The sequence below is a fragment of the Malus sylvestris genome, chromosome 6, assembly GCF_916048215.2.
Source record: "Malus sylvestris chromosome 6, drMalSylv7.2, whole genome shotgun sequence".
Taxonomy (NCBI): Eukaryota; Viridiplantae; Streptophyta; class Magnoliopsida; order Rosales; family Rosaceae; genus Malus; species Malus sylvestris.
This window is the reverse complement of record NC_062265.1, coordinates 4,963,058-4,989,271: the sequence shown is the minus strand read 5'-3', so window position 1 is coordinate 4,989,271 and position 26,214 is coordinate 4,963,058. Positions and strand designations below refer to the sequence as shown.

The following is a 26,214-nucleotide window of genomic DNA, read 5'->3' as shown; positions in this document are numbered from 1 at the left end:
TATTTCCCGGCCAAATTGAACTTTGGCCCAAATATGAAAATTATTCCCCTTGATTTGTTCTACAATCCTGTAAAATTTGGTAATTTTTGGAATTAATCGGAAAATTGAGTTTCCGTTTGCTGGAAACTACCGCACGCCGGTGAGTTGAATTTGCCTTTTAAGCTAATTTTGATATTCTTATTTCATATTTAATGTTCGATTGACGTGATTCGATTGTTTGAATCTTGTATTGTAAAAGTTCGCCACTTGAATATTTAAGTGATAAACGGTTTAAATATAATTGGGAACTTCGAATGACTTGATCCTGTTTGAGGGTAGGTTGGTAGCCAAACAAAAAGGTTAGATACAACAATAAAGTAATTGAAATAAATTTTATGAATAATTATCAAATAAGAAAATTTATTGTGGTTAATAGTTTAAAGGTTAACCATGGTTGTATGTTTGGTCTATCCCCATAATTAGCTTCCGATTATTTTGGGTCATTACATAAATGATAAAGATGCAATTTATGAAAAATGTGCCACGTGGACTAAAATTTTATATGAAATCTTACTACATAGCTCTCAATGTTACACATGTCAATATAAAATATTTGTCTCTAACGATAGGTGCTAAAAATATATATCTTATAAATTTATTCCAAAAATTATATTTAAATAGTACAAAATTATAAATTAATCATATAAATAAGTTAAATGTGCGATAGATAATAGAAGTATCATAATATTTTTCTTTCAGTAAAATATCGAGAAGGTAATAAAAATGTAGGCGGTCACCATTGTCACCTTAGATAAAAGGATTACAAATCTAAACAAACAATAACGAGTACGGTAACGGTGTAAATTTTTCAAATTATTTTTTTACGAGTAATAAAGGGAAAGGAAAAAAAATTTTAATCCAAAAAAAGTAAATTAAATAAAAGACTTTAATCACCAAAACAATATAATGCTTGGAGTCGTGTCAACTTAAAAGAGAGAATAAGCACGAGTCCTCAAAATTGACCGAAAAACGAGATGTCGTGTAGCGAGCAAGCAAACCAGTTGAGATACAATTTTGACCTCTTTCGCTGCCACTGCAGACAACAGTGTCCAGCTGACAAGCAATGAAGTCATGCAATTTAATTTGACTCAGCTTTTTTAACTTCATCTCTCTCTCTCTCTCTCTCAAGTGTGTTGTGTACTGTATCAAACAGAACCCCCCCCCCAAACTAAGTTTGCACTATTTTGTACTGCCCCACCACCTCCACCCACCACCACTACCACTACCACCACCGCCACCCACCACCACTTCCACCACCTTAGGCCTTTCTCATTCCCTCTCCACCTTAGCTTCAAAAACTAGCTCAGATAGAACCTGGGTGGGTGGGAGTCTCTTCACACATGCATTGGATTGGATTAGATTCATAGTAAGGAGGGTAGGGGGGGGGATTGTGATTGGAATTTGGAATATTGTTGAATGGAATGGGGTGCATGTTGTCTCAGGTAGCAGCGAAATTTGCCTTCTTTCCGCCATCTCCACCGACCTACAAGATCCAAAAGCGGGAGCGCGACGGCAAGCTCAGCGCAGTAGCAGCATCGGCCACCACCAACACCACGTCGTTGCCGGCTGTTCCGCCTGATAACAAATCCTTGGACGTGTTGGTGATTGACACAAAGCGGGGGAACAAGATCGTTGCTTTTTATCTGCGAAACCCTTACGCCCGCCTCACTCTGCTTTACTCCCATGGCAATGCTGCTGACCTCGGCCAGCTCTATGACCTCTTTCTCCAGCTCAGCCTCTCTCTGCGCGTCAATCTCATTGGGTCTCTCTCTCTCTCTACACTTTTTTTCTTCACTTTTTGTGGGGTTTTTATTTATTTTGAGGCTAAAACAACAATAACACTTGAATCAATTACTTTTATTTACTGCCCTGCCTTTCCTGCAATCAAATTTATTTACTTCCATTGGGTAAATAATTTTTTTGTTTTTTTTCTGGGAGTGATTTCTGGATGGGGTTTTAGATCTCTAGCTATCACCTTTTCCCTTTCTATAAAGTCATTAATTTGTTTTCTTTGGATGGATTGGATGGAGACGCAGCTGCCAGCTTTACTGGTTTTTTCTTCTTGGCTTTTTGTGCCTTGTCTTTCCGGCACTTGAGATATATGATCCATCAATATCATTGGTTTCTTTATTTTAATCTCTCTGTTAAAAGGGAATTGCTTTCTGTGATTTTCTTGGCGAATTATCTGCGTTTTCTTCGCAATTATAAGACCGTGAGAGATGGGATTTTCAGATTTTTTAATGCCCATTTCATCAACTCTTTTTTTTTTTTTTTTTCCTTTAATCGCCGATCGATGTAATTTTTTGATGCAGGTATGACTATTCTGGCTATGGAGCCTCTACTGGCAAGGTACGGCAATCATTTATGTAAACAGTTTGGGATTCATTTATCGCCCAAGGAATCGGATATATTAATGGTTCCAAAAACAGTTTGGGATTCAGTTCTCTGTCACCATCATTAATATGGCTTAGCAATGTTGCATTGTATATGTATCTACATTCAATTATTTATATTTATGCATACATGAGAGTTGGTAGCCACAATATTTAGCTATTGATGTATTAGAGTGGATTGATCTTCTGGATTTTGTTATGCTTTTGTTTCTGTCTTTGGAACTTATGGGTTATGCCAACCCCATTTAGTGAGATGAGGCTTTGTTAGTTCAGTTGTTCTAGATTTGCTTGTCATCTTATATAAATCCCGAAAAGCTCATATTCGTTGAGTGTTTGTTAGCACAAATATTTAATTATGTTTCTTCTTACAAATGTAATCCAGCCTAGTGAAAAAAATACATATGCTGACATAGAGGCGGTATATGAGTGCCTTGAGACTGAGTATGGAGTCAGCCAGGAAGATTTGATCTTGTATGGGCAGTCAGTTGGAAGTGGACCAACATTGCACTTGGCAGCTAAGTTGCCAAGGCTGAGGGGTGTAGTTCTGCACAGTGCAATTCTTTCCGGCCTCCGTGTTCTTTGCCATGTGAAATTCAAATTCTGCTTTGACATTTACAAGGTACGGATTATATCTTGCTTAACAGTCTATCAACTATCAACCATGCTATTTTTAACTTATTATAATGACTCGCTGACGTGGTGACGTCCTCATAGACTGTTAGAGTGATTTAATACTATGTATTGCTGAAGCTCGTTCTGTTTTTATTCTAAGCTGTTCACTATTCTAATGGTGTGCAGAACATCAATAAAATTAAGAAAGTGAAGTGCCCCGTGCTAGTAATACATGTAAGTATTTCTTGTCTTCTTGAAATGTTCAAAAATTATATTAATCAAAGATCCCTTTCAGTTTTCCATTGTTTTTATCTGTTTGAATTTCTGTGAAACAAAACTATGTGAATGCATATTGTTCGTGTGCCTAAAACAGTAGTAAGCTAGATCTTTTTTGAAGGCCTGGCCCGCTGAAGTTACAATATCCATCCACTTGAATTTATTCATTTTTTTTATTTTTTTGTATTTGCATATTTTGCAGCACACCATCATTTACTTGAAAAATAAAATTAGGTTATATGCCAGTACCTCACTGACCTCTGACCCCATTGTCATTTAGCTGAGTAAGGACCTTTTCTCCCCTTAAGAAAATATGTCAATGCTTTCGAGCAAATATGGACCTTTTCTCCCCTTAAGCAAATATGTCACTGCCTTGTTTTTTGGGCCTGGAAAACCCTATTTGGCTGGTCAACCACTCTTCTTGGTAGTGTAGGACTCTTCCAGAATCAGATCGTCAAATTGTTTGGTATAATCTGAACTTCTGGCTTTATGTGGTGATTCTTGATTTAAGGAAAGATGCACTCTTTTAGTTGTATACTTCAGATTTTTACCTCTTCATTGTGTGTCGTGGCTTAAATTTAACAGTTGCAAGCCTGAATGAAGGACGTTGTACTTTATACATCATAGGCCAGTGCAAAACTTAGCTCCTTTGACAATGCTCTGAGAAAATAAAAGCCTGTTTGGTATCCTTCTTGCATCCTAAACCCAATTCGTCATAAATGAAATACCAAACAACCTCTAAACAGCTTAGCTAGAGCCAGCCCCAGTTAGTTGATATTAAAATGTATTTGAGATAAGTTTGTGGGCATATTAAAATATATTAAAATTTAGTCATAGTTATATGGAACATTAGATAATAGATTTGATTGGCAACCTGCAAAATATTCAATACCAACAGAGCTTTGGTTCAGATACGATGCATGGGTCTGATACTGGCATACAGGACTAATAGAGAACTATCAGGGAATGCATGGGAGGTAGAAATTTGTAGATAGAAATTATGTGTCCTCATGGCTCTCGTGATCTCATCTAACTGAAGATGCACAAAACTTTTTTTTGGTAAAGATAAGAAGTTTATTAGAGGTAATGGGACAATTTTGAGTGAAAGTCTGTGCAGCATTTAGCATATAAGAAAGTGATCTACTGCAGTTAGGCACATCAAACACTTAGGGTTTTGGGGGTATAAGTTGAGAAATCCAATTTCTTGATGATCTGTGAAGGACAGTATAGTAAGTGCTCAATGAAGTTTGAGGACTTAAGAAGGCAAAACATGGAAGCTAGAATTAATTTATTCCAGGAGTTTAAAAACTTCTCAAGAAATCCAATTTTATGAGCCGTTTTTCATTTAGATGCTTTGAGTATTATTTAATGTATATAAAATTGTAGTTCCTCTTCTATCATGCTCCTTTTATGAATTGCATCTTTATTTAGTTCCTGCATAGTTCCTTTGGAGTAATGGAGAGATGGAGTTGTGAAAGAGAAGGTGTAGAGCCTTTTACAGAATAGCCTCCTTTCAAGTGAGTCTGTATTCTCTTTAGAGTGTTATCCTCTAGTTTTAGAGAGACTTTTACTTGTTATCCCATTTTTTATCGAAGAAGTTTCATGGAGTTTGACTTGTGATTTTTCCTTTAACCTTGGGCGTTTCCAGATAAGTCCAATTACCCGGTTTTAGAGAGACTTTATTTTCCTCAACGACTATGTAACCTCTGATCCTTGGCCATGTGTGATAATTTTCTCTTTACGAGTTTCTTACATTTTCTCTCTTTAAAATATGCTAAAAACTCGATTAAATAACCTAGCTTCTTAAGGACCAAATAAACATGTCCAATTAGTCTTCCTTTCCGTTTCCTCAACGGAACTGTTGAATTGCTTGAAAAAAAAAAAAAAAAAGCTTTTCAAATCACCAGCAGATTAAACAAGTGAACATGACCATTTTAAGATTAATATGTCATGTCTATTTGGACCTGTTCTTGGGGTTCTATTTTAATCAGAACACTATAACTTGTTTGTTTAAAGCAAAAAATGAGTGTCCAATGAAGAAGGAGATGCTTCTGTGTGTCCTACACTCCTACTGTGTTGATAATATACAGGGAAAGTGTGGTTAGAATGATGTGATCCGTATGTAGATAAGTAATTATTCCCACATCGGAAAGGTCCATCTAGTGGTTAAGACAACTTGGAGAGGATCCCAAGCTCTCAAGATGTGGTGATTGTGATACCCTGAATCTTGTACCGGAAATGAAATATTGGTGCTTAAGTAAGGTCCACGAGTTTAATAGTCACCTCCAGCTAGCACTTTTCGGTTAGGTCTTGGGTTTTTACAACGTTTGTATTCTAGATATATTTGGGTTAAGCAGATGAAAGGATGGGAATACAAGGGACACGTCAGCGACTCAGCATGGAGTGCAAGCATTGGGCTTGTCCCCAAATTTACTTGGTATTTGATATTTGCTTTTTGCTTTTCCCCTTAGACATAAAGGGATGTGATTTCTTTTCATTTTAGATGGTATATAGAACCAAAGCCATTGTATGTATTAACTTGTGTTACTACATTTAACAGTGGTATCGGATCTAAGACTGGTCATTGTTCGTGACTTTTTCCACCCTCAGTGATTTTTCCCTCGCGCATACATTCCTCCACTGAATTTTCTTTGATTGTCTGCTATTTCTGTTTTGGCTCCCTCGTATATGTTCACAATCTTTGTACCTTTTAAAGTAAGCTTCTCACTATTTGTGTGCCGCATATGATTATCCAACTAGTGCTCTAACTCAACTGAACTTATCAGATTTGTTTCATTATGATTATAATTTGAAATGTGTCGAAAAATTCGTCTTCCAGGGTACAGACGATGATATTGTGAATTGGTTACATGGCAATGCGCTGTGGAAAATGGCAAGGGATCCGTATGAGCCTTTGTGGATTAAAGGAGGTGGACACTGCAACTTGGAGCTTTACCCTGATTACATCCGCCATCTTTGCAGGTTTATCCTAGAAATGGAGAACATGACCACAGAAATCCGTCTCAAAAAGATTCGGCAGAATATGCGTTTGCAGAAGAAGAGATCGTGTGCAATGTGTGCAAGCATGTGTTGTAGTATAAAACTCTGCCGACCTAAATGCCCCGAATGTTCAAGGCCAAAGTGTCTAAAATGTCCTCCATGCTGGAAGCCAAAGTGCGTAAAATGTTGTTGGCGTCCGAAATGCCCAAAATGTGCAGGATCAAGCTGCTGCTTTAGAAACGTTAACTGGCGGTGCTGTGGTAGCGGTTTAAACGGCGAGCAGGATGGATGATGGTAACAATGTGCTTGTATAGGTTTCTGAACTGCTAACACCCCATCTCTTGTGCAGTTTTGTTAGGAACAGGAGCAAGTAGCTGTCAGGTTTTGGTAGTACAAGTAATTGTCTCTTGATTCGGGTCTTTTTATTTTATTTTGGAATTCAGACGTTATATAGACTTATTTTTGGATCAATGACGGAGGGTGACGAACTTGGAACCTCTTTAAACGTCACGGTAAGTTAAGTACGACTAGACCAAAAGGTAGTTGGTTATGCGTACTTTCTTAGAACCTATTTAAACGTCAGGAAGTTAAGTACGACTAGACCAAAAGGTAGTTGGTTATGTGTACTTTCTTAGAACCTATTTAAACGTCAGGAAGTTAAGTACGACTAGACCAAAGAGTAGTTGATTTGTGTCCTCTCTCGAGATTTTGGGAGTTTATATGTTATACATCCGCATGTCAATGGTGGCTGAGTGAGTTTGTTCAAATTTATTCGCATCAGATGAATCGGTAAATTATGGGAATTAAGGTGTTTGGGAAGGGAGAACCCAAATTAGATGAACAACATATTAGCATTCAATGGTTATTCTTGAATAATTTCATTTTATCATTCAATGAATGACTAAAAAGTGGTCAAAAGAATCAATTATAATATTTGTTACTTTGCACATAAGCAAAACATTCAAAATTGTATGTACTACCCATCCAAGGGATTCCTCTAATATTTCAGTAAATTTATTTATATTTTATATTCAAGTATATAGCAAAATTATAGATAGGGAACTATACTAGTGACCTAACTAATTTTATTGTAGAAATTTTTGGAACGGAGATAATAAGGTTTACAAGTCGTTTTCAGATGTAATTGAAGGAAAAGAGGGAAGATTTTGTGAGACTCTGCTTGACAAACGGGTACATTCTGTAATTGTCGTAGGTCCCTCACTTCCATTACATGGGAAAAGGAGGGGGGTGGTTGGGGGTGGGCATTGGGTTGTTCGGCTCGAGTCGTACTACAACCTGTTGGCCATGTTGGCTGTATGCCTAAAAGTCAATCATCAAACGATAAACCTTTAACAATCATAATTAATAATGTGGTCCGAAATGACCAATCTATTCTATTAAGAGGAAAGGGCTGGTCAATTTTTTGCCTCCTTTTCTTTCAATTTTACCCTTACTTTTGAATAGACAATGTTACATGAGGGCAAAATAGTAATTTTATATCTTTTGAACTTTTTTCCTTTTTTTCCTATTTTGCCATCACTTTTGATATACAATATTTACATAAGGAAGGCAAAATAGTAATTTTATATCGAAATTTTTTCATATAGGTAAGTGAAATCATGATGTTTTTTTTTATAGTTTGAATGAATTGAAGCGGTTGCGCTTGAGGAGAACGTGGGATGACACAAAATGTGTGCTCTCTGCTAGTTGGAGATTAAGAAACTAATACGGAATAGTGGATCCATAATAACATTACACGTAATTGAGGTAGTCCAACTCAGTTGGAGGAGAACTCATAGGAATTCTGGTGAAAGAGACCCTCTTAAGTATGTGTAATCCTAAACTATTGGCGATGATAGGATTATATTTGTGGATATCTTTATTTCAGATAGATCGGTACGTACTATATCCTCTCGAATAAAGAATGATGGGTCTCTTACCATTAGTATTATGCACTAAAATAAGTATGTAAATGCTCAATGGAGATTGAGTACACCAAACGCAATCAAACTAGCCAAGTTCTTGCTTGGAGTTCTTTCAACATGGTTAAGTGTTAAACTCACAAGTTGCATTAATGCAAATTAATTCTCAAACCTAAGTCATCATTGTCTGCCATACGGATAAGTCAATAACTTTGTGGTTATGCACTACACCTCTAAGTGGGCTATCGAGTGTATCGTTTGGGTCATCCACTTATTCGTGATGACATGTGAAGGTCGAATACTTAGTTATTATGATCTTGAAATTCTTCGGCCGGAGTGTTTAGTGTTTCCAGTAACAAATATCAAATGACTAAAATTCTGATCATGAAAGTTAAGCTATTAATTACATTAAGGGTTGACATTATTATCCGTACTTGTTAATGAGATTAAGAATATTGGTTATTAGAGAAGGATTGTGTCAGGTCATCCACTTATCTATGATGATATGTGAATTACGGAAAGGGATATCGAACTTTCGATAAGAGAAGGTTGAATACTTCGTTACTATGATCCTGAAATTCTTCGACCAGAACGTTAAGTGTTTTCGGTAATAATTATCAAATTGACTTAAGTTTGAATCATAAAAATAAAGCGATTAATCACATTAGGGGTTTGATATTATTATCCGCACCTATTAAGAAGAATCGTATTGCATTATAATTTCAATTGAATAGGTTCTTTGTACTTGTTTTACATTAACTTGGGGAATAAGATATGCAGCTAGGTGTTACTCATAGTCGTGAAATATCCTCGAGTAGTGAGTTATCATTCTCACTATGAGGTGGTGAAGCCATATGAACTCAGGTGATACAGACCCTTCTTTTACTATGTGTTACCCTCAATTGTTCCAAAGCAATTGATTGAGAATACAATCGATACAATATAATCCAGATAGATCGGTACATATTGTATTCTCAATCATCCAAGGCAATCAACATAGCATGGTACAAAATAATGCATTTCATTGTACAAAATTTAAAGTATAAAAACAATTCTGCCAAGATGGTAGAAATATTCTTTATTTGTGTTTATTTGTATCCTCCTTCAATTGAAGTCGAGAGCAAAAGTGATGTTCCAACTAAATGGGCACAATTCCTAAAACGCAGAGTGGATGCTATCGGAAAAGTTACGTAAGCACCCGTGTAATGCAACAGATACACTATACAACCGCCGCTCCGCCTCTGCCCCCCCCCCCCCCCCTCTCTCTTTTCCCGAAAAAAAAAAAGAGGATAAAATTACATCAAAGAAAAGGGTATGAAGTTTAAACCAGTACAAGATCCCCCTCTTGTTGCTCTTCTTGTTGCTCGGGTAGCCGGCCATCCTGATATGGAAGAAGAATACGCTTGATTTCTTCTGCACCAAGGGTTTCGTACTCTAAAAGTGCATTTGCCAATGTATGCAATGCCTCTTCATGCTGAAAAATGTCAAAAAAAAGGACAGTCAGTCAAGTCCAAGTAACAAAGCAACAAACAAGAGGTGCAATTTTCAAGTGTAAAGGCAACATAATATGCTTAACGCATCAAACTATCTTGTGCGGTAACGTCTCTAGTGCCTAGGCAACAGAATGACTGCACCGTAAAAGATTTTGTACAGATAAAATGTTCCCCGAAAGAAGTATCTGGATATATGCCATGTAACTTCTTGACATATTAGAATTTCAAATATCGCTAGGAATCAACTAGAAGAATACATGACGGATACAGTCAGGATACCATAAGGGTTTTCGCAATTTTTTTAAAGGAAGCTCTATAGACTCCTCTACATCTCCTGAAATCATTCCCCACCTACAAAATATCATCAAAATTCCTGTTTTATCCATATCCCTTGTTAAAGCCACCCACTGAAATCAACCCCCCCCCCCCCCCAAACACGGCCACCCAATCCACCCACTACAACCTCCTTTCCTTGTCCATCTTTCTTTCTTTCTGCTCCACTCTCCTCCCCTTCTCTTCTACCAAAAACGAAAGAGGCAACCAGAGGCAGGGTCTGAACTATAAAATTGAATATCATCAATCAACTTGTTTTGTTTTTTTTTTTTTTTTTTGCTTCCCTTATGCGCCATCTGCATCTATTTGATTGATATGAATTTCTAGATTGGAAGCCTCGTCTCTTGATGATATATCCAAATTTCATATCAGGTTTACCATTTGTGTGTGTGTGTGTGTGAGAGAGAGAGAGAGAGAGAGAGATACAGAGACAGACAGACATTTCCAGTTTTTGGAGATGTTCCATATTGTTTTATGGGACCGTATCCCATATCCTGTTCTACGCATCTAGTGCAAAATATATCAATAAAATATGGTACAAACCTTCTTCAGAAGTGCTTTTACACGATCGTATGCTTCTCTTAACAGTTTCACCACCTGTAGAACAATTTAAACCAAATTTAGGTCCCAAACTAATATCATTTCATAATGATCACCCAGGATTCCGAGAACATACTTCAGCGTCAATACGAGATTGCATTTCTGGACTCGGACGATCTTTGATATGAACTGGCCCAATGACGTTGCTCATGCCACAGTTTGATACCTTATCATAAAGTTGACAACAGCATTAGGCGATTAACATACAATTGCATTGACTGAAAACTTTGCAAAACTATCCAAGGAGCAGATAAAATTAATTAGGAGGAATACTAACGTGTTTACATCAATACTTCTAAGGGACTGAATACTGGATTTGACAAATATGAATTTTTACATAAGAGGAAAAATAGAAATACCATATAGTGGGCAAGCTCTGTAGCTGTGTGAAGATCACTGCTTGCTCCAGTTGTGATATGATCCTGACCAAAGATGATCTCTTCTGCCACTCTTCCTCCCATGCAGACATCAAGACGGGCTAACAACTGCCTCTTGCTAACTGATGTCTCATCATTTGATGGGAGCTGGGTGACCATTCCTAAAGCAGACCCACGAGGCATAATTGTTGCCTTGTGAATTGGATGTGCCCCCTCAGTATTCAAAGCAACAATTGCATGACCACTTTCATGATATGCTGTGAGCTGAATGACAGGTAAGCATATTAGCAAATAACAATGCAAGGTCAAACTGTAAGCAGACTATCTGTAATAGCTAAAACGTTTCTAGAAGTAATGGTCCAAATCAGAAGATGCACAAGATATAGAGGCAAAACGTATCTCTAGCCAGATAAGAAATGCATGCTTCTTAAAATTCAAGATCCTAAATGACAATACGACTACATCACCTACATACATATACATAAACTCTTTACTATCACTGACAAAACCAAACCAAGAAAAAGGAAGCTGCTATCACAATCACTGACTCACTACTGCCATTCCCACAACAACATATGAATAAACTCACAAATTCTATCTGTTCATCCAACTTCATTCTCTTCTCACCTAAGTCTGACAACCCTTGCTAATATTCCGTCTATGTAACATTTGTCCGTTCTTTATTTAAAGCTGGCACCAATAATTTGTCATGATCATTGTCACCAACATAACATATCAACATGTTGATGCATCCATTGACACGCTATTGATGCATTATCGATATAAGGTCGAAGCACGTCCGTTCCAAAGATGGACAAATATATACATTATGTACATACATATTTTCTAAGATATGGGAGACTAGTTGTGGGGCCACTCCACATTGAATTTCAACAATCCAAACTGTCTATTCAAGTTTCACTTCACGGAACACCCTTGCAAATATTAGCAAAATCAGATGTGACTGAGGCATCTAATTGTGCTCAAAGAAATTGACGAACATTGTGTTCGAAGAAACATTCAAATTTGCTCATAAGAATAAAAAAGGTAATGGTTTCAAATTGATTTGATTTCTTGCAAGGATAATCTATGAATGGAGATTTGAAAAATAAATGGTTCGCATCAATGTAAAAGAACATGGAGTGTACCCCAGAACTAGTCCCCATCTATATTGTATTTCAATAATTTGAACCTTCTATTTTTACGTCTTCCCCCAAAGATCATCCTTGGAAAAAATCACTCAACTCCGAAACCATTAACCCACTTAATTAGATGATTGTCCTTCAGGGTTCTTGAAATACCTTATTTGTCTATGTTTTTTGGGGTACAAATAGATGGCTTAGTGGTTTTGGATATTTGCAAGATTCATCGTTAAGGGGATACCTAAAAAATAAATTAGATTGTTGAAACTTGAAATAAAATCTGGAGTGAGTCCCACAAGGTGACAAGGTGTCCCTTAAAATAATTATTCAAATTTCAAGGGATTATCCAATGTGAAAGATTACAGGTTCAGTGGCTTCAAAAATTTCATTCTATTGTAACAGTGAATTGAGGTTCCCTCACTTGGATGACCTTACTTCTTGAGTTAATACTTAAATGATCAGATTCTAAATCTATGTAAACAGTATAACAATGGCTAGGGAAACTAATGGAAGTTGAAGTAGAAAAGCGAGAAACAAGAAGAGAAAAATTAAGACAGGTAAAATTAGGGCACGGCAATCGAGGAAAAAGAGAGAAGAATGCAAATATCAACTGTCAAATTGTTATGGTAATTTGAATTACTTTATGACAATGGGTTCAATCTCAACCATTGAAAGTACTTTAATCCAACAGTCTAAAATGTCTGTTAAGATGTGTCAAAAAATGTCTCCCAATCACGTGTATATATATATATATATATATATATATATATAGTGGTTCCCATTCCATTCCATAATGGACAATTCATCATTCAAGATCATCCTAGCAAAAAATTAGACAGATTCAAAACCATTGAGACATTCATTTGTAGTGAAGAAAATGGCTGCCACTAGTTTCGGATTAGGTTTATTATTAGTAGAGATGATCTGAAATAGATCTAAAAGATAGACCGTTGGGCTGTTGAAATACATTAGGCTGTATGACGTAAGCAAGTGTGTCAAAATGTATGTCAAGCTACTGCCTTCTTCAGACTGAAACATTGAAGAGAAGATATAGGTGGCATGAACTGGGAGGTCTCAAGAGAAAATAGAGTTTCGAAACACTTAAATTGTGGGCTTGGTTCTCTATCAGATGGGAGAGGGAAAAAGGAGCTGGATCATTACAGTAAACAAAAACAGCACTGTCTTTTTTCTTCTTTTTTTTTTTCCTCAAAGCATGACTAGATAAAATGCAGCCCTTAATTAAAGTGCAAAGAATGTTAAAACCAATAAACAAAAAGGCACTTCTTTTTCCTTGCCCAATTAGGCTTAGGGTTCAGTTGGGTTGTGAGTGTCGAGGTAAAAAGTATAGCCTAACACTGGACGGTCCCCACACTCTAAAATATAAACCATGTCCCAACAGTTAAGAAGCAAGTCCTAAGCAAAGATCTGTTTTAGATTGTCATACACATGTGAATGTGTGATGCTCGGGCAATAATCTTTATCCTTGTTCTACTCATATAAATTATCATACTGTTACCGCTATCATATGCCATATCTCCTAAAGAAAATCTGTGTCCTTAGATCTTTTCCAATTATAGTATTCTAGTCTTTTCAATCACATGTGTGGTCAGAGTACCCAGATTTCAAGAATGATTTCAAAAGCAGAACAGGTTTTAACTGATTCTCAACATGAAATTGAACTTTAAGAACACAGTTTTATCATCACGCACGTGTAAATTGAACTTAAGAACACAAACGATCATCAAGCATAAATTCAAAATGTACAAAACGTTCAATACAAACTGATACGGAGGTTGTAACATGAAATTCAATTTACCTTTTTCGAGTCCTCAGATATGAACATTGTTTTCCTTTCAGTACCCATAACAATCCTGTCCTTCGCAAACTCCAACTGTGAAGCAGTCAGCTTCTCAGCGCCATCAACAGCAGCTTTAATGGCAGCAATATTTACCAAGTTTGCAAGATCTGACCAAGAAGAGAATGAAAAAAGAAAATACAGAAATGGAGAGGTTCAGGCCAGCAGACACAAACTTTGAGACAAAAACACAATTTTCTATGAAAGAAATGCTAATTTAATAGAATGAAAGGTCTTGACCTGCCCCATTGAATCCTGGCGTACCACGAGCAATAGCTTTAACATCTATATCATCACCCAATGGTTTGTCCTGTAGATAGAGCTCCAATATCTCTTGACGACCCCGCACATCCGGATTAGGAACAACAATCTATTTAATATTATTTGTCAGTCTACTATCTTTCAAAGCAAAACAAAAATTTCTACAGATAAATTGATTATAAAACCTACATAAATCTAAAACAAATGTCATGAACTGATTTTCTAAACAGACTGAATTTCTTTTACTGAGAAAAGATGAAAATTATACGCGCTCATGAAAACTGTCACCAAACTTGCATATCAGAGTAAGCCTGGACAACAACTAAGAATAAGCTAATCTACTGCAGCATTTCAATAAAGCTAAGGGCAAGGAGGGAGACAGATGAAAAGATTAGTTCCTGAACATGGAACAAACCCAATGCAGCAAGGATGCCAATAGTTGAACTCTGTCCAATTGGTTGTTCAAGTTCTGGACTGTACAACTTTAAAAATTCTCCTATTCCTCTCCTACCAAACAGCCCAATGTATTGCCAGCGCAGCCTATCTTCCTAGCACCAAACCCCTTTTCTATCCTCAAGAAAACTTTAATTCTTCAGTTAATAACGCATCGCAAGTAGATGGAATTGCCAAACTAAAAGTGGCCTCCGAAGCAGCATTAACATTAACCACAACGAAAACACAACTCAAAAGTGAGAAGCAGTGGTTGGTTCAAACATTTCAGATCACTTTTCCATGTTGCACTTGATTGAATATAAAGACACCAATAAGGTTTCCTCACCAATACCAAAAGGTATTCACCTTCCCTTGAGCAATAACCCAAACTAGAATCTTGACCTCAGGTGGTAATTTAGCCTTGTCCATTAGCTTTTGACGTACAAGAAGAATCATCTGAGATTCCAATTCATTCTTTATCCTGTCTAGATGGATCAGCACAATAATTTCTCATAGAGAAAATTGCTCAGTTAGCTCCTCCTGCTCTGTCATTCAAATTACTGTCCCCAAATCCAAAGATAAAGGAAAAGGGATGAAATACAAACTAACCATGGAAGTATTAAAAGATTCAGCCTTTTTTTCCAAGCATAGTTTTTATCCTCTTCGCCAAGTTTCCCACCCCTAAGACGCCCATCGTTTACTTGAGCTACCACATGATCCTTGTTTCTTTCATTTACCCATCCCGCAGAAAATTTTCAGTGGAGTTTAGAGATTACAATTTCTCTTCTATTTTTAGGGATTTGTTACCAGCCATTAATTGATTCGGTCTAGCTTTTCCTCTGTTCAATTAGTTTTCTTTAGGGGTCCTTGCTAGTTTTCTTCTAGCTCCAGGTGGATATCTTTTCCACGTGGTTTACTTTTTCTCTTTTGTAAATTCTTTCGTTTTATAAAATTCTTTCGTTTCCTTTCAAAAAAAAAAAAAATACTCAAGCCTTTAAGCCACATTTATCGGAATCCTAACAATGAAAACAATAGATTGGCATGCTACTTCCCATAACACGACCCAAAGGCAATGGTAAATTTCCACCTTTAGAAAGAAAAAAATTTCACCATCTCCACCCTAATGGAAGACCAAAGTATTTATAATGCCATCTTCCCATAACACAAACCAAAGACAATGGTAATTCATAAACCAAAACTCCGGTATGTTATCCCTGCAATTGAACAATTTTTCTTATTCATTTTCATCCGATAAAATATACCAAAAATTTTCAGAATCATGAATAAGTTCCAAACTCCTGCTCCTTCGCAAGTAGAAAATATATAGTGTCATCTGCAAAGTGTAAATGTGAGATCTCCACCTCATCTCCATACGAAGTGTTCCCAAAAGGCGAATTGTACAAAATAACATAGCAGTGATTTTGGGACTGCCTGGTACACAAAGAGGAGTAGAATATTTTCTTGCGGTGGTTAATGGGTATTTGAATATTGCACATTTATTCGTCATAGAAAGACTGTTGATACATCAAACATAGCAAGGTTGTTCATTTGAGTAGTGGTCATATTCTAATGGGTTTTTCTTTGTTGTCAGTTAGTGGACTCTTATCCACTTCTGTGTTGTTCTTTATTCTTTTAATAAAATTGTTTCTTCTCAAAAAAAAAAAAAAAATATTACATAGACTTCCTCAATTACATCTGGTCATGATAAAAAGTTTCTTGGCCTTTTCTATATTACTTTATGGAAGGTGTTTGGCATTACGCACCTAAAACCGATAACATCACCAGTTTATGTTTATGTTTCTGTTCCTAAGCATGTTGTAGATTTAATGAGGCTTCCCAATGTCCATGGATTTAGTTTGACAGCTAAAACCTTTGGAAAGGTGTAAAAGTAATCCAAGGGGATGTTAAAAAGAAGTTAAGAGGACATGAATGTAAAGTATGAAACCGGTCCAAATTTACATATGAAAAAGCCAAGGTGTTCACTGAAGGGACTATGTGATGATTGAATGATTCCTCTAAGGAATGAGAGATTCCCTGTTGGTACTTACAATAAGTTGAAGCCTAGTAATTATGGCCCTTACAAAATCCTCAGGAAGATTAATGACAATACCTATGTCATTTACCTGCCATATTATTGGGATGCCATTGTATGCAGAAGAGAATTTGAGGTCAAGCTTTTCCCTAGTGGAGGTGGTGATGGACTAAAAGCTCGATTGGGATGATTATCCTAAAAAGACTTCATTAGTTTTCCTTTTCCTATTTGGTTTTTCTCTCCCCTTTACTAATTAGGATTTTTCATTCCAATTTCACAGTCCTTGTTATATTACCAAGAAGGATTAGGTTATGGTGGCATTTTAAAAGCCTAGTTTTCTGTTGTAATATTCAAATTCCAGTCCATCATTACAAAGTTTGAGAGTTTAATTAATATGATGGATTCAAATTTGTTGTGTTCTTTGGTTTTGATGCTGCTCTATGGCGTTCCTATATTTTCCGATATGTTAGATATTGGGAATTGGTACTTCTAGAGAGATCTTGGTTACAAGTTGATGTTGAAGGATTACGAATTTACGAGCCATGTTTCTGGTTTGCGTGTCAACCTAGTGTCTAAGTGGTCTTGATTAACAAGGCTTTCAACACCATATAGGTGATGGGAAGTGGAAATTAGCAAGGAGACCTTGATCGTTGCTAGAAGAAAGTTTTGTTGCTCACTAATCTTTGTGGCTTCAGTTTCTACAAATTTAAAGGAAATGGTAGAAATAATGGACAACATGTTTACCGGAGCAGAGATCTAGGACGCTCTAAAACAGGAAACCAAACTGCATCACCAACCTTAATTACAAAAAGAAAACCAGCAAAGAATACCACAAACAATAAACAACAGGTATATTCAAATTCAGAAAATTCTCAAAGAAAGAGCTATCCCTAAGTGATCTAAGTACTATAATGCCAACATAACAAAAGGCTTTCATCTGCACTTGGAATCTTCACAGCCATTTCCCAAGATAAAAGATAGTGTAATGAATTGATGCTTATAAAATGAAATGAAATCACAAAAATAAAATAGTGTAATCGATAGATAATATAAATAACTTACATGCCTATCAAATCTACCAGGCCTTGTCAATGCTGGATCAAGAATATCAGGCAAGTTTGTTGCAGCCATCAGAATTATTCCCTTCACAAAATTTTATAACAATTTAGATACATCAGAAATGAAACCATCAATACAGGTCATGGCTGATGTAGGACAGTAACAAGAGATGGGAAGAAATATAGTTTTGGACTCACTCCAGCCTTTGGCATCACCAAAGGTGTATCAAAATAATTCCATACAGAAATTAGAAAAAATACGGCATCACTCCAAGTCAACTGATGCCGCACAAACAAGCAGGAAATAACAGACCTTGGTTTACTAATTCAAAATTTAAAAGCTTACAACCTTTTCTAGGCTAATTGGTAAGAAACAGGAAAGATCCACATTAATATGCTTAGGAACTCTGACATATCCACATTAATACACTTAGGAACTCGAAGACATATTTTATGACACCTTATACATTAATCTTGTCACCTAGAGAAACCCAAAACAATAATTCTGCAGATAAATGTGTAACTACCTTTAACTTATATAAACTAGAAAGACTTCATTTATTAAACTTTGAACTTTGCTTGTCAGTGCTTTAATATACCTCATTCTGCTCAAAACCATCCATTTCTACAAGTAGTTGATGCAGCGTTTTCTTCGTATGCCCTTCCCATTGTTTCCTAGTGGACCCAACAGCATCTATTTCATCAATAAAGATGATGCAAGGAGCCTGTGACATTTTGAAATCTTACAATAAATAATAAGAAACACATGCAAAGAACATAACAAATCATTTGTATTGAAGTGTGCACAATTTTAGAAAATAATAATAACAAATTCTGGGGAATGCTATTACCCTATGAAAACAAAATGAAGACTATTGTGTGAGCGAAATGGGGGTTAAATGACGAGGAGCATGAGAATATTTTATGGTTTCATTATGGAGGCTGAGGCTGGATTGGTTCCTCTTCTCTCCTTTACGGGCCCTCGCAACGACTGTGTTGAGAATCAAGAACATTGCCATCAGTCGAATTTCGTGGAATAACTTATCCATTTATTTTGCTATGTGATTCTCATTTCTCATCATCCCACCTCTAGAAGCCTTACCTACCATACTAAGATCCTTTTCTAAGTGCTTGTAACTCCATCTCTGTAGTCTCTTCTCTTAATCTCTCATAGTTTCCTTCCTAACCTGTCCCGATTTACACAGGGAATACCATACAGGCACAGTTGTGATCATTTTGTCTCTATTTTATGTATGTGCATGCATGTCAAATTATTTCATGTTTTTTGTTGCGGTTCTTTCATGATGACTAGTTGCCTCAGTTAAAAGTCTTACTCTCTGAATCAATTCCAATCCATATTCTAACAAACAAGGTTTCCATGCATGCCAAATTTTCACCAAAGAATGCCTCATCAACCACAAACCTTTTTTTTGGCTGCTTGGAATAAGGACCTTACACGGCGAGCACCAACTCCAACAAACCTGTCATTCAAATAACATGAGATCAATACGGACATGGTAATATTAAGTAATTCCCATATCAAAGCAATATCAGTTCACACAAGACAACTAAGGAAAGAAAAAAAACATACTTAAAAAAAGTACTGGACAATTTAAATAATGAGCAAGGGCTACAATTCAATTTTCAGGTACTGACGTCATAATAATGGGTTAGATAACAAACAGTGCAGGAAAAGGTTTACAGAGATGAAATTTTAAAAATAAATATATAAAACATTTATAAGATATATGGTATTTCATTGGTGAGAAATGTTACAAGGAAACTATGTTTTTAAAAAACCTGAGATAGATGACAGAAAATAACATATGATGAACATATGAGTTGTACTGCATAGGATAATTGATTTTAACCATCTCCAATAAATAGTATAAATTATTACACCAGTACTGCTAATTATTCTCAGCAGAATCTAGCTTAATAGTAAGCAAACCTACTTATGTAAATAAAAGAAAATTGTTTCTTACACTTTTTAGTGCATCCTACAACCCAAGCAGAGAAAAAGTGTCGGATACACCGAAAAAGAAATATGGGAAACCATAAAGCTTAAAAAAACACACACTTAAGGTTGACATATTTTTTTATGAAAAAAAAAAGGTCAAAGATTTTTTTTTTTTCTTTCCAAAAAAAAAAAAAAAAAAAAAAAAAAAAAAGGTCAAAGATGACTTACATTTCTTCAAATTCGGATCCTGCTCTATAGAAAAATGGTACACCAGCTTCTCCAGCAATAGCCTTCAAGGTCCAACACAAATCAGATTATACATAACTAAATTTGTACATTACAAAAAAAATAAACTACCATAATAAACATTTAAGAAAGGTGTTGATGCACAAAACCGAGTTGACTTTGGAACAGCATAAAGTGTCAAGATATGACCCTTGCTAGGTTGCTTCAGTCACCTAGTGAGGATAGTATGTAACGAGATAAGAGATAAGGGAAGCAAACACAAGATGCATGTGGTTCACCCTAAGTTAGGCTATGTCCACCAGGATAGAGGAGTTCTCATTATGTAGAATTTACATGAAACAAGGGGTTTAGACATCATCATCATTTAGTGAGTTCTAATAATGGATTTAAGTAGAATAAGATCATCTGGGGTAAATTGTGGAGAAAGATCTCCTTTTATAGTTGAGGAGAGTCCCCTGTTTTCGTCTGCGGTCAATATGGGACTCTAGAAGCTTTATTCTGGTGCTAACATGTGTTACATTAAAACCAAATTTAAAACATCTTAACAAAATGCTTGTCATTTGGCAGCAGGAGAAGTTTGGATATGAATTCTAAGGAGCTTATTAATTTATAACAGCGTCAAAAAGCGTTGCTGAGATCAAATATAACATTTGATAACTCCAACCATAAATTTTCAAGAAAATTGAGGATAATAAATCAAATTACCTTAGCAAGTAAAGTCTTTCCAGTTCCTGGGGCTCCTGTCAAAAGAATTCCCTGCAATTTAAGTATATCTTAGACCCGTATGTTATATCAAGCAAAAAATGAATAAATAAATAAAAATCACTCATACATAATCCTGATTAAATTGTCGATGAAATATATATGGGTCGAAATTCACAGATATATCAGTGGAAATATTGACATCAATGAAACTTTCGTTCAAAGCATGAAGGGCCTGAATAAGACTTCGGATGTTAAACCAATCAATAATTCATCAATGACACATGCAAAATTAGAATACAACAACAACAACAACAAAGTATGAGATTTTAGTTAAAACATGAAAAAAGTATGTGTGTGTGTTGGAGGGACAAATACTAATGTAATACAGTAATTGTAAGGAAAGAAGATTCTCCTTGCAGCTGTTGAGTAGCAAAGAATATAAAAGTATATCTACCAAGAAGAATGAAACATACAAATCTAACACAAACCTTAGGTAACTTGCCCCCAAGGCGAGTAAACTTAGTTGGGTTCTTCAGGTACTCCACAACCTCTTCAAGCTCCTTCTTTGCATCATCACAACCCTTTACATCTTTAAATGTTTTAACATTCTGCAAGAAAACAATGAAAATGGTTTGTCAACCAGTTTGAACTCCATGACTGATTCATAGGCCCCTCCAAACCAAGAAGAAAACTGCAAGTAATGCATAGAGTACCAAATTTTAACTGCAAAATCATGACAGTAACAATTTGAGCATTCGTTTTTGTCTTGATCTTGATAAGTACCAATCTAGTTACTAAATAGCACACAACTTGCAGCACAACATGAGACTAATTATCCCATTTAAAAGGTTGGCTTCTCTTTATTAAATTCTATGTTAAATTTTCTTTGCAAACTTCAAGCGAACAGCGTATACAACATTAATTCCTGATTCATAGAACCAAAAGAGAAGAGAAGAGAGAGAGAGAGAGAGAGAGAGAGAGAGAGAGAGAGAGAGAGAGAGAGAGAGAAACTAATTGTAGAAAGTCTTAGATACTATCAATAATCTGATTGCAGAACATTAAGCATCTACCTTCTCGGGAGTCACTTCTTTATTCAACTCTTTTGGGGCATAGGAAGAACTTGAGCCAACACCGGACGTACCTATCCCACCCAAGCTCCCTATGTACTTTTGAAGAGCAGCAGCACCCACGAACCTTACCAAGTTCCACATTAAAGAGCATGAGCACTTGAGATTAAATGCAAGCAACCAGTAAATACACAGAGAGGGAGAGAGACTACGAAAATGAAATGTTTGTACCACACTAATCCAACAGCAACTGTGAACAAGATAGTTGATATAATCTCTTGTGCAAAACGAGATTTATTTGATACTTTAGGTTCAACCTAATAAATGAGATGTATATTAGGATTCAGGAATAAGGATTAAAAGAAAAGTAAGGGGGTGGGGAGAGAGAGGGAGAGGGAGAGGGAGAGGGAGAGGGAGACAGAGAGAGAGAGAGAGTATGTAATGAAAATCAAAACAAAACAAAACAAACCAGTACAAAAGAACACAACGCTGACAACCTTTGTCTGCACCAAGATTACAGTTCGAACTGAAACTTACCATCACCACATGCAATGGCTGCTTCTCATTTATGCCAGGGCTCAGAAAGGGATCGTCCATGTTGCCTGATGCACGCTGCTTCAGCTCTTGCAGCTGCATATATACTCACTCATTCAAATAAAACTACTACATCACAGGGGACACAAAAGGAAGATAAAGGCATGTCCAGAGAATGAAAGTACCAAACCAAGGGAAATATGCCACAAAAATAAAAATAAAAATTAGGAAGAAATTAAATGTTGCAAGAGCACAGTTAAGAGTAATAGAAAGGTGGTGGGAGCTTTTTTTCCCTGAGGTTACTCGAGTACAGCAGGAAATATGAGTACAATTCTAATAAAAAAAATTGATAAAGAGAGAATTTTATTAGGAGAAAGAAAAAAGGCAAACGGAGAGGGTGGTCCGGCAGACCAGCCCAAACACCACAACAAAAACAAAGAACAGAAAACCAACTAACAGATCTATTAACAATTGACATTACGTAGTTAACAAAAAGTTTCATCACATCTTTTCTGTTTTGCCTAAATGTCTCTACTGAGGTTCAATAAAGATATCTAACTATTTCTTGAAAACAAGAAGAAGATGCTTGTTGTGTGGACCTACTCTGCATTGATTGTATTGCTTTAATCTCTCTAATTTCCGATGCTTATCATTTGGAATCTGTTCCTACTGTGATTAAAGAATCGGTCTTCCAGTCATAATATCGGTGCATCAAGAGCTTCTAATTCTATCTATTGTGCAGGAAGTGACATAGAACCATTACGATCTTGTCTTGGTAACATTCCAACTAAAATGTACAGACAAGTTACTGTACATATCATTCTTATACAATGACTGAGTTTATGCAGTGCTTTATTTTGGCGACACACACTCATCTCACGTAGAATCTGAATGCATGGAACACCATATGAATAGCAAGTGTCCATGGGAAGCTCCTGGGGTTAAAATAACAATCCTACTTCCGCATTAATGAAATGAGCTTATATATGCCTTGACCCATTTTCCAATCTTTTCAAGCCTACCCTAATTTTTTTTTTTTTTTTTTGAAACTAGTGCCTCCAAGTCTTTGACCCGACTAATCACTAGGCCCCCCGCTAGACCCCACAACATTTGGGGAGCAAGAAACTCTAGCATTTGCTAGGTGGGTACCATGGGAGAGAGTCAAACCCCAGACCACTTGGGAGCAAATGAAGGGCCAGACCACTAGACTAAACACTCTTAGGTAGCCTACTATATTATATGGATCTACAACTACATAACCATCAGGACATTTACTTACCCATTAAATATTTCGATCCGAATTAATTTCATAGTCTAAGGCCTTTCACATTAAGACAAAAAAAGTGAGTGTGATACCAATATATTGAACTCATATAGGAATCACTGCCTACAGTTGGCCAAAAAATTTGAGTGTGATACCAATGTATTGAACTCATGATCATTATACTAATCTTATGAGTGTGATACTTATAATTATGCAAAATCTAATTTTATAAAAAAGAATATGACTCTTACAGTTATTGAACTTGCACTAGTGTAGCAGTAGTGTTATAAGTATAAACTCAGGCTGCCTGATTCCTATATATAGTTATCACACTCACTCAAACTATTGTGAAAGGCCTTAGTGCCTCTTTTTGTTTCTCCTCTAGCATATTAGTGGTTCATTCATATAACTTGGACTTTTATTAAACCACGAAAGGAAGTGACACTGAAGGATCAGTATGTAAGAACTAAGAACCCAAAACAGGAAGATAAAGGATGTGATATTATAGTAGATAAAAACAATAAAGAAGAGTTTTTTTTCTTTTAATAGGGAACGGGGAAGAGCAACAAAAAAATAATGCAGGGCAACATGATTACCAATAAAGGAAGGCTAGAAGGCTTTCCAGATTCGTCATCGGGAAGATAATCAGAAATAGCATCAGTGACCACAAGAGCTCGAAGATACTCAGCAACTCCTTTACTGTCCACACTATGATCCCTTTGTTCAAAGCGCTTGATGACAGACTGAGGACTGAAAGAAAAATACCAAAAGATTAATTAACTGGAACAGTGCTAGGCAGAGGGGACAATACCCAAAGGTTGACTAACAAATAAATCAAACCAATTGCTCGTGTGTTAGTCCTCCAAGGAAGATGAAAAATTACATATTATGCATAAGTATTTTGTATATATATTGAAATATGAAACCAAATCTATTTGATAGAATCAAACATGAAATCATCTTTGGATTGCCAAAAATTGAAAATCTATCCTATTAATTCAACAAAGAAAAAAGTTTTATATTTTAATCTCCAGAGATATGAATGAAAAGTTAAATCAAATTGAAGCCTCTTTAGTAATTAGTTAAGAACTTCATTCTCTTTTCCTTTACCAAGTTTCCTATCAATCGTTAAACATGAATAAAGAACAAATTCAAAAATTGAATGCCTAAAGAAAGAACAAATTCAAAACACTGATTAAGTCTAAGTTAACTCCCAGTCAGAAACTTCCACTTCAAAAATTATGCCTACTGCTTTCCAACCAATGAGAGTACAAAAAGTACCCAAGAGGATAATCTTTCAAGACCTCCAACAGCCCTATTATTCCTCTTCACAAAACCTCCACTCCATGAGCATAGCCACTCAACAAAGAATATGAAACCATCAAAGGAACACCAAACAAAGAAGGGACATAACCGCACAGCTCTTGAACTTTCGTAGTTTAATGAGATTATTTACACAGTTGACTGAGACTAATTCAGTCGTATGGTTCACTTGAATTGGTTATCCCATTATATACGAACAGCAACATAACATTATAAACTTTAGAAAATGGAAAACTTATCTTTTCCCGAGTTAATAGAAATTATAACACAAAGTATAATTATTAAACTCTATGGCTTAACCTGTGCTTGTTGAGCTCAGCCAGCAAAGCACTCTGCTTTACAGCGTCCTTGGGATTGGCATCAGCCTCTGCAATCAAACGCTCCAACCGCTTTTCCTGCTGCGAAAATGGCCACCAACTGAACCAATCGGAAGCCAACACCTTCGAGAACCCACTTCTTGTAGTTGCCCACAACCCCATCAAGAACACCACCAATGGCATCCCATTTCCATTCTTCTGCCCAACCAAATTCCCACTCTTTCCCTCCGTTTCCGCCACCTTCTCACTCATTCCGTCCCCATTCTCCAAACCCATTTCCCCAGACGTACTCTCCACCTCAAAATCCAACCTTTCTCCGCCAAATTCCTCAGTTTCCTGCTTACCCACATTGGATACCGAGCTACTCCCCCCACTAAATTCATTAAAACTCGATTCTTCGACTTCAGAACTCACCGCCAAGTCCGATTCTTGATTCGTACTGGCATTGTCAGGGTGAAATGTGCAAGAAATCGATAAAGTACGATGGATAAATCCGAAACTTTGACAACTTGGAGGCGCAGCTTGATAAAGATTAGGGGTCCAAGTAAAAGAGGCGGAGGAGCGGGAGAGCTGAAAGCGTTTGAATTTAGAAGAAGGGGTTGCAGAGAGTGAAAGGCTGAGAAGAAGCGAAGCTTGTAGAGTAGTCATGGTTTAGGGTTTATCAGAATGGCTTTGTTTCTCTCTCCCCCTCTCTCCCCCTCTCTCTCCTCTCTCTCTTCAGGACAGAAGGGTGTGGGTGGTATATGAAGGAAGGAGATTGAGAGCCACAAAATTGCGCGAGAGAGGATTAGAAGAGGGAAAGAGAGAACGCAAGAACCTTATCTTTGGGATTGAAATTGGCGCCGTCTTCTTTTGTTTTTGGTCGGACGGCTGGCCCTCTAGTCCATTCGTCTCATGCGGTAACAATGACAACAATTTTCAGCCTATGACATTGTCCTATGTGACAAAACCTATTCAGTTGGTAACGAATGTT

The 26,214-nt window shown here is 36.5% G+C and overlaps 2 protein-coding genes across 2 annotated transcripts; one reads left to right on the top strand and one right to left on the bottom strand.

Moving 5' to 3' along the window:
- The first annotated feature begins 1,070 nt into the window (after nucleotides 1-1,070).
- Nucleotides 1,071-6,825, top strand: LOC126625877 (uncharacterized). Its single transcript, XM_050294993.1, has 5 exons — nucleotides 1,071-1,801; nucleotides 2,352-2,388; nucleotides 2,815-3,051; nucleotides 3,231-3,278; nucleotides 6,160-6,825. The coding sequence occupies exons 1-5, from the start codon at nucleotides 1,461-1,463 to the stop codon at nucleotides 6,610-6,612; spliced, it is 1,116 nt and encodes a 371-aa protein (XP_050150950.1). The 5' UTR covers nucleotides 1,071-1,460; the 3' UTR covers nucleotides 6,613-6,825.
- Nucleotides 6,826-9,305: 2,480 nt separating this feature from the next.
- On the bottom strand, nucleotides 9,306-26,103 carry LOC126625872 (ATP-dependent zinc metalloprotease FTSH 11, chloroplastic/mitochondrial). Its single transcript, XM_050294987.1, has 17 exons — nucleotides 25,225-26,103; nucleotides 24,198-24,351; nucleotides 22,341-22,433; nucleotides 22,035-22,120; nucleotides 21,807-21,930; nucleotides 21,225-21,344; nucleotides 20,737-20,787; nucleotides 20,014-20,075; nucleotides 19,249-19,306; nucleotides 18,425-18,550; nucleotides 17,830-17,910; nucleotides 14,283-14,412; nucleotides 14,004-14,152; nucleotides 11,028-11,309; nucleotides 10,745-10,834; nucleotides 10,612-10,665; nucleotides 9,306-9,716 (listed from the first exon to the last, which is right to left on the bottom strand). The coding sequence occupies exons 1-17, from the start codon at nucleotides 25,887-25,889 to the stop codon at nucleotides 9,564-9,566; spliced, it is 2,478 nt and encodes an 825-aa protein (XP_050150944.1). The 5' UTR covers nucleotides 25,890-26,103; the 3' UTR covers nucleotides 9,306-9,563.
- Nucleotides 26,104-26,214: the final 111 nt, after the last annotated feature.

What these genes read in the sequence shown, in the direction of transcription:
- LOC126625877 (XM_050294993.1), top strand. Translation starts at nt 1,461, where the DNA reads ATGGGGTGCATGTTGTCTCAGGTAGCAGCGAAATTTGCCTTCTTTCCG. An exon ending in ATGGAGCCTCTACTGGCAAG is followed by an intron (nt 2,389 to 2,814) that starts GTACGGCAATCA and finishes AATGTAATCCAG; the next exon opens with CCTAGTGAAAAAAATACATA. An exon ending in GCCCCGTGCTAGTAATACAT is followed by an intron (nt 3,279 to 6,159) that starts GTAAGTATTTCT and finishes TTCGTCTTCCAG; the next exon opens with GGTACAGACGATGATATTGT.
- LOC126625872 (XM_050294987.1), bottom strand. Translation starts at nt 25,889, where the DNA reads ATGACTACTCTACAAGCTTCGCTTCTTCTCAGCCTTTCACTCTCTGCA. An exon ending in GTTGCTGTTGGATTAGTGTG is followed by an intron (nt 21,931 to 22,034) that starts GTACAAACATTT and finishes GAACTTGGTAAG; the next exon opens with GTTCGTGGGTGCTGCTGCTC. An exon ending in TAAAAGCACTTCTGAAGAAG is followed by an intron (nt 9,717 to 10,611) that starts GTTTGTACCATA and finishes GACATTTTTCAG; the next exon opens with CATGAAGAGGCATTGCATAC.